At 39.4% G+C, this 8,911-nt stretch overlaps 1 protein-coding gene across 7 annotated transcripts in view; it reads left to right on the top strand.

Moving 5' to 3' along the window:
- The window catches only part of FAAP100 (FA core complex associated protein 100), a 474,918-nt gene extending 470,008 nt beyond the window's left edge, over window positions 1–4,910 (top strand). For 6 of the 7 annotated variants that reach the window (XM_044085052.1, XM_044085047.1, XM_044085051.1 and 3 more), the window contains one exon: window positions 4,341–4,910. In XM_044085052.1, coding sequence (XP_043940987.1) covers window positions 4,341–4,472 — 132 coding nt within the window. In that variant the 3' untranslated portion in view covers window positions 4,473–4,910. The remainder of the gene's footprint in view (window positions 1–4,340) is intronic. The other variant, XM_044085054.1, reaches the window with a different exon arrangement.
- Window positions 4,911–8,911: the final 4,001 nt, after the last annotated feature.

Below are 8,911 nucleotides of genomic sequence, written 5' to 3' on the forward strand. Positions count from 1 at the left end.
CTATAGATGGGTGTAAACTAGTAAAGAAAAGGCAACCTCAAAATGAAATTAGAAGATCTGCAAACAAGGTTAAAATTATTTGTCCTTTAATTTTTTTCTTTTTTTTCCCCGAAGCTTTCCATCTGTTGTTTTCAGCAATGTCTCTTGAAAGTACTACTATTCCAATGCATAGCTTCCAGTTGGTCCAAAACAGTGTTATCTAGTAAATACTGTGTAGCCAAATCCACTGTATCAAAAGTTTGTATGCCTTCAGGAAAGAAGATTTTCAGTCTAGCTGGAAACAAAAGATGTACTTTAAATTGTTTTGTTGTTTCATTTTTAATGCTTTTATAATGGGGAAAGAATTCTCATCTTTTGGTAACCACTGCTGCAGTGTAGTAGTTGTCAAATCTGATTATAGTGTCCTGATATTTGACTGGAGAATTTGCCCAAGTAGTTTTCAAAACATGTTCTTTACCTTGGCTGGAAAAAAATATGACTACTATAGGTCTAGGTTTATTATTTGGTTTACTGGATGCAGTTGAAGAAAATAAGGATCTATGCACTCTTTCTATGCTATATGAAAGAAATTCTGGTAAGTTTGAAGTGGAAGGAATCCAGGATGTTAGGAAGTTAATCATATTGTCCCCTTCAGATTTTTCAGGAAGTCCATGCATACTCAAGTTATTTCTCCTAGACCTATTATCTAGGTCATCCAGCTTGTTCATTAAGAAGGTATTTTGCTTTAATAAAAATTCCACTTGAAAGCTCTTCTTCAGAAAGTATGCCATCCACGTCATTTAGAGATTCCTCTATAGCTGTAATCTGGGATTTGTACAGCATAATTAATTCTTGTAGTTGTTCCATCTGTTGAGTGCATTTGTCTTAAAAGCATCCAATTTATTGCCCATTTTGGCTGTTTTTAAGTCTAAATCTTGGATGTTAGATAATAACGACTGCAGTTCCTTTATAACTGAAGAGTCCTGTGAAGAGTTCTTGAAATAACTCATGCTGAACAGCTGTGAAGTCTTTGTTTTATCTGGTTGAAATTGACAGGAAAATAAAACATCAGATTATAAAAAGTCCCAAGGTAGTCTTCCAGAGGAGTCAGACATAGTTTTATGCTAAAATAATTAGCCAGCTACCACTTTAAACTGAAAATTTTTGTCAGAAGTAGAATTTAGATAGAAGAAACTGTGCTGCTACCAAGCCACCATTTTGTCCACACCCCCTTATGGAACATTTTAAGACAGTTTCAAATCTTCTTGGGATACAAAATTAATGAAGCTAAAACAAAGGCAGTAGTGATAAATTATGTAGCCACCACCACAGCACACAAACTGGTCCAGCGATATCCATATTTATGGTGACATGATAAAATGAAGTATTTTGGAGTATGGATTAAAAATGACTCCATTGTGGCAGCTAAGGATATGTGGGAGGAAACTAAACAGAAGATAAAACAAAAACTGAGAAACAGGAAGCTTTGTTATATGGACATGTATAGTAAGATACAAGCAGCTAAGATGTTTTTAGTCTGTTCAATTTTATACACAGTTCAGGCATATGTTTATCAGCCTGAGAAGTTGTAGATCGCAATCAAAAAAGAGCTAAAGGATTTTATCTGGAAGGGGAAGATGGCAGGGTTCAGGTGGGATAAGCTGATTTTTCCAATAGAACAAGGCAGACTAATTACCCGATTTGAATGGCATATTTTAGAACAACACAGTTGAGGTCTTATACATAGCACAAGCAGAAAAATATAATTCGAAGTGGAAAGGGATGCAATGGTGATACAGGGGAGACGCTTAAGAAACAAGGAGAGACTGGGATTTTGGATGCAGACCCTTAAGGAGAATGACAGTAATCATACAGAACATTATGTTCATAAAGTTGCAGAAAGTATTTTAAGAACTAAGCCAGCACGGGAATGGAGAAAAGAGATTCTGCCAATGGGGATGACTGCAATTAGGGATACAGACAATAGGCAAGATGGGGCTGGAATTTATTGGAGAAAACTGGCAAAGGATTCAATGTATTGGGAGTAAATAACTAGAAAGGGAAAGGTAATAGAATTGGTAGACACCACAAATTTATTTGGACTGCAGGTTAAAGATTGCCTTCCCTATCAAGGATGGATATCAGAGTATAGGCAAAGAGAAAGAAATAGGGGGGTCCTAAACAAAAGACAAGCACTGGTAGAGTTTTTAATAGAATCTAGAACAGAAGCTGCAGTTAAAAAAGGGATAATTAGTAGAGCATATAAAATATTGCATGACAACTATAAGAGTAAATCAGAGGAGTTTAGAAAGGATTGAGAAGAGAGACTGGATAAGCAATTCACAGAGAGACACTGGGGGGATATATGTAGATCTTCCAAATATGCAACAAATTCTAGAAGATTTAGGGTTTACATAGGTATTTTTATACACCGAGTAGACTCCAGAGAGTTTTTCATGAGGTAGACAGCAAATGTTGGAGGTGTGATGGGGAAGAAAGAGGTAACTGGAAGCATATTTTGTGCGAGTGTAATGAGTTTGGCAGACTTTAAATATTTCCTGCAGACTGCTCTGCCAGAGATACTGGGTGAGCAAACTGGTGTAACTGAGGAAGTTATCTTTTTGAGCTATGATACAGAATCAGAATTGTCTAGTCATAGTAATGCCTTACTGAGTGTAATTATGGTGGCTGCCAAAAAAGCAATTATTAGAAAATGGAAATCAAAGTCTAAACAAACTGCACTAGAAGTAGTGAATATACTAACATAGATAAAACAACTGGAATTGGGATCTTTAGAAAAGGGTAGGAAGAAATTACATAGGAAAAAAATGGGAATTGTGGGAACAATACGTACAGAGGAGGAATAAAGATTAAAAGAAGGCAGGATCTGAATGAGCTATGTAATATTTAATTGACAATGACTGGATATATTAAAAGTGATGTATAATGTTTGCAACTACAGTTGTCTCAATGGAGTTTGTGATAATGTCTGCAACTAAAATTGTATTAATGTGGTTTGTTTTTCATTTATACAAATGTAAGATTGCCTATGTTATACATTTATACATAATTTAATAAAGACGGGGGGGGGGGGGTTGTTAAAAAAAAAACTGTTAGAAAATGGTTTAAAATAAGCATCTGAACATCTTTATCCTCATGCTTTATTTCATTTTTTCCTTCACATTTATTACTGTGCTGTCTTGGCCAGTTTGGATGAGTAGAAATTATGTAAGGAAATTAAAGGTGAACAGTAACTCTGAATTTCTTTCCTTACTTATGATTTTTGTTCGTCATCATTGGATTGCAAAGTTCTAAAATGCACCCCAGAGCATCTAGAAAAATGGTGTCTGGAGTAAGAGTATGGCAAAAAATGAGAAAAATTAAAAAGTCTGTATGGTGTGGGGATGCTGGGGGGGTGCAGAAGGTTAGCACTTGGGTGATGTGTGCAGGCAGGAGCACTAGGCAGTTGGAGAATGCCATGGAACTCTTCAAATAGGACACTGTTTCATCTAAGGTCATTCCTCTACTTAGGGTGGTCACAGTGTAACATAATTGCAATTAAATGCCCGTCACTGTGAATGTCCGTCTGGGATAGGCCAACTTGGTGTGATACACAGGCCTTTTATAATGTATAAACATTGTAATTACAATACGGGATGCCCAGTGAACATCACTCTGTGTGTGAGCAAAACAGTTTTTTTTTTAATCAGCTCTTGCGTTTGCTGAAACAATATGCAGGTATTTCTGCAAGATAAGAAAACTGTGGGGTAAGGAAATTTCTCCTTACCTCTAAGGTTGTGCAGTCCGTGTTGCCATATTTTGAAATGTAGGAACACAAAGAGACTTGCTCCCCACTCCCCCCCAGTAAAAAGCATTTTTTTTTTTTTTGTAATTTTCTTAAAATTAACAGCATGTCTCGTCTTTGTTTTCCCAACAGTTTCAGTGATTCCTGGTGTAATGTCTGGCACTGTGATGTTATGCTATGGGTTTATATTTGTTTTTAGGGCCTAATTCATATTATTTGAGGGATCAGATATTAGTAATTTTTGTGACTGTAGTGGATTTGCAGTTAGTACAGATTTTATTTCCTGAATGAGCAGTGTTTCAAACTGTGTTGCACTGTTAGCGATGCTGCTTCTAGAAAAAAGGCCTTCAGTAATTTGAGTTTTTGATTTTAGGCACTTACTTCATTGTTATCTTTTGTTTAAAATTTGATCTGTAATGGCAGTCTGCAGTTGACCTGTAATCTAGGCCTTCTTCTGTCATAGGAATCATTAGAGTGTTGTGACTTCATTTTTTAACTTCAGGTTTGATATCCAGTTTTTGCTGTTTATTTTCTGGTTCTTTTGTCCTTTCTTTAGATTCTGTTGAAGAAAGTGCAAGCCCTTCGTGATCACTTGTGTCTGGGGATGGTGACTAGTTCAAGTGAAACTACAGAGAAGCTTCTCATGATATACCAGGAAATTCGAAATTTTAACCTGGTCATCCTTTAGATGAATGATGTTTTGAGCACACACATCTGTGTATATTTCACATAACACCCAAAAGCTGTGCAGTAATTAGTACAGACAGTGGTTATACTGTTCTCTTATTACTGTGATAAGTGAACCAGACCGTTCCTTCTACAGCCCAGATTGTCTCTGTAGAGCTGCTCTTTGTTTAATGTTACATTCCTGACTCTTTTGACATTGAATAAAAACTGCTAAGCATTATTGTATTCATAAGTCTGCTTGTTAGAGATAAGATATTAAAACTGTTAATGTATATGTCGCAAGTTCTCTTGACATTTTTGAGTGTCTTAACATTGCAAGACTTTGTTTACTTTAAAACAAAATGGCCCTAGCATATGGGATTTTTTTATTTACTTAATTTTGTTAGAGAATGACCACTTGGCCATATCGGAGTTTGTGTAATAAATACTTTATATGTTTCTTTTCCTTTCTTGTCTTAAATTGATAAAATTAGTTTGGCACTTTTCTTATCTGACTGATGAATAATTTTAATTCTGAGATCTTTACTTGGCTGTCAGCACGTAGTACAGACTTGTTAAGGCAGTATGAAAATGTTGAGTTTTCACATAATATATTTACATATTACAGCTTACTGCTCACAACTGTACAACAGTCCTGAAGTGTAGCTGTGAGATCACCAGGGAACAGAAGTTAAGTTTTGTTTTGTATGCAGTTATTTGAAAGAAGTTTGCATAGTGCGACAATACACCATCTACAACCATCTGTTGAGATAGTCCACAAAGTGGCACAATATAGAACTTTCACTGTGAAGGTGGATAGTACCTCTTCTGGAATTAAAAATGTCATCAGCAGTGGTCCACAAGGCTCCCTACTAACTTCCCTTCTGTTCCACTTCTACTTTTTTGTAAGAATTTCAGCTAATTAGCTTTGGGTACATTTATCAAATCCCTGTCTGAAACTGACTGTCCAGCAGGGCCTGAATCAGGCAAACACCCAAACGCTAAGAATAGAACATAGTAACTTTTGGTAAAGCCACCACCTCCCATATTATAATATGAATACCCATTTGGTAACTAGATAGACCCACTGTACACACAGTCCCCTTTCAGAAGTGATCCAGGAATAATTTCTGGTAATAAATGTGTTATGTGAAGAGACTCAAGATCACATAGTAGGCAAATGAGGGCTGAGGCAATCACACCCTTTACCACAAGAGCTGCAGCTCAAGCCTTAACCATGTATGCCAACTGCCAGACTTATTTTGGAACTGGTTATTGTTGTCATCATAAATCCCCTTTTCTTCCAGTTTTACATAGGGTTGGGGTGTCACATCAGCATTAGTGAATGTGACCAAATCACATAAAGTCAATGTTTACATCACCGAGTGACTAGTCCTGAAGTGCTACTACTGTCAAAATAGACACAGCTGTCAGGAACTTGAGTCCATGTATTGATAATGAGGTTTGTTTTGTCTTGGACATGGTTAAAAAGTATTTGCACATTGCACAGCTTCTATGTTGGTGTTTTTCATGCAGGTCCAAGAAGATGTTCTTCATTCCACATTGCTGCAGTCCTAACTATTGGGTAGTCCGCTGTCCAGTCGGCCCGAATACCAAAGTATATGGCTGACGTCGGTCAGGGCGCATTAGACTGACGTCAGTACGTCAGGGTACTAATGCGCATGACCGACGTCATATCCTCAGTCTTTTTTGCCGCATGGTCCGATGCAGAAGCAGTTTTGCGAGTGCAGGTTGGCGTTCTGAAATTTTCTGAAGTCGGAGTTTCAGACCGAATCAAAGTTGGCTAAGTACCCCGTTGGGGAACATTTTGGTTTTTCTTGCCTCAGTATTTAACCGGATGTCAGAAAAAGTGAATAACTGTATTTCTTGTGGGAAACAGATACCTCATAGGGATTACCATACCTTGTGTATACCTTGTTTAGGGCCTGAGCACGACGTTGTTGGATGCCGCTCTTGTGCTAGATTTAACAAACGCACTATTAAGAGAAGGTTAGACTGTGCCAGGTTAGTGTTTGGGAAGCGTTGTAATTATAAAATGCCGTCGGATGCTCCGACGCCCGCTTACAAAAGCGCAAGGACAAAACAGCGAAGCCTAGGGTTGATGAACCGGCAGTCCCGGACGTCGGTTCTTTAGAAGGCTCAGTGGAGCCAGAGGTTTTGCCAGGAGTTTCCTTGGAGTCTCAGGCAGAGACTTTACTGTTACAGGATGTGCCTTCTCAGGAGGTAGGCCAGGCTGAGGGGGCTTCTCAGGTAACTGTTCTTCCCTCTCTTCCCAAGGTAGTTAGAGCCTCTCCTTCTGTTTCCAAACCTTCTTTGAGAGGTAGGCCAAGTTTAGCTTCAGTGGGGGCTTCTCCTAGCACTTCAGGTTCTGTGCCTAAGAAACATATGCTTAAAATGGCAGAAGATTTGATTACTCTGATTAGAGGTTCTATGCCCCCTCCTGATAAGAGGCCTAGGGTGGAACCTGAGTTTGAGAGTTTTGAACAGTGTTCAGAGGCTTCTGAGTCTTCTGCGGAAGACTTGCAGGAGTATCCTCCTTATTCTGATTCTGATGTGGATGATTCCATTCCTACAGCTTCTCCTCCTGAGGATTTCTCATTTTCAGAGACTCTGCATTCCATGAGGGAGCACTTTAAATGGGAAGGCCAGGATTACTCTGATTCCAGGAAAAGGCTTAGGGAATTCTTGTTTTTACCCCAGCATAGGCCCTTAGCTATACCTCCTGTGTTAAATGTGGTGGAAGATGTTTTTGCAGAGGCTTCCTGAACCCTGATTCTTTGCCTCCTGCTCCTGTTAAACCTGATAGGTACTATAGGGTGCCTGAAGCTCATAAGTATCTTTTAAGAGTCCTAGGGCAGACCCGAAACTGTTTCTCAGGGACCTAAAGGTGTTAAGGCCTCTGTTGTTAAAAACCCTGTTCCCACTGATAAAGAGGCAAGGGCTTTGGATAGATGGGGTAAGAAAGTGTATACTTCTTCCACTTTAGCCATGAGGCGTTGAATTGTCAGTTTCACATGCTAAAATATCAAAATTATCTCCTTTCACAATTGAAATCTAAGGTGGATGCTTTGGCGGAAGGTATTGAGTGTAAAGAGTTGCTGGATTTAGTTCATGTGTCTGAACAAGTGGGTAAGCATTCTTTGCAATGTGGTTTTGATGCTGTACAGGCCTCCTCGAGGGTGGCTGCCACTAGTTCTGTTCTTCGCAGGCATGCCTGGTTGAGGGATCAGAATTTAGCTGAGCATGTTAAGACAAGGATTTTGGATGCTCCTTTACAGTCTGATGTGTTGTTTGGTTCGCCTGTGGAAGCAGTTTTAAAGAAAATGGAGGACAAAGCTAAGTCTATGCAAACTGTTAAAGATTTTTGCAGGTGCAGCCTCCAAGTTTAGTAGAAATTGGCCTACTAAGGGATGGACATATCCTGCTTATGATTCCCAGTCTAGGGGTAGGTCTAGACGTGGTAGGGGCAGAGCTCAAGGTTCTTTTAGGCCTAGAACAGGGAGTTCACCTGCTCCGACTTCTGGTGAGGGCAGGGGTCAGTCCTTTCGTAAACAGACCCAATGACCTGCCTTTTCAGCTGCCAGTAGATACTCGCCTGGCAGCTCCTTTGGGAGGAAGACTGTCTCTTTTCAAAGAAAATTGGGATTTAATTACTCAAGACAAATGGGTGTTGGATATCATTCACCACGGTTACAGGTTTTATTTCCATACATTGCCCCTTTCAAAGGCATGCCAGACGTTCCTCCTCCACAAAGGAAAGAGGCTCACAAGCAAATTTCTCTGTTACTCCAAATAGGGGCCATTCAGCCAGTCCCTGTATCAGAAAGGGGCCTAGGATTTTATTCTCGCCTGTTCCTAGTACCAAAGAAGGGGAACACGTGGAGACCAATTTTGGATTTATCTATCCTCAACACTTATCTGGACATTCCCAAGTTCAAGATGTTGACGTTACAACAGCTTTTACCTCTGCTGGGCAAAGATCACTGGATGGTAACTTTAGATCTCAAGGAAGCTTACCTTCATGTGCCTATAAGACTGAGTTGCAGGAAGTATCTGCGTTTCGAGCTGGAAATTCTCATTATCAGTTCTCTGCATTGCCCTTTGGCTTATCTACTGCACCCAGAGTATTCACAAAGGTTCTGGCTCCAGTGATAGCTTACTTCAGGCTACAAGGAATTCAAATCTATCCTTACTTGGACGACTGCCTGATTCTGGCTCAAGAAAAGAAAGACCTTCTACAGCATCTGGAATATGTTATAGCAGTGCTAAGATGCCTAGGGTATTCTGTGAACGAAATAAAGTCCAGTCTAGTACCCTCTCAAGACATGTGCTTTCTGGGTGTGAGACTGAATACAGCAGCCCAGATGGCCTTTTAACCCCGGACAAACAAAAGAGTCTATCCCTTTACTTCCATCAACTATCTCATCAGTCCGTGCTGAC

The sequence above is a fragment of the Protopterus annectens genome, chromosome 10.part0 (genome assembly GCF_019279795.1).
Source record: "Protopterus annectens isolate FY-2018-M chromosome 10.part0, PAN1.0, whole genome shotgun sequence".
Taxonomy (NCBI): Eukaryota; Metazoa; Chordata; order Ceratodontiformes; family Protopteridae; genus Protopterus; species Protopterus annectens.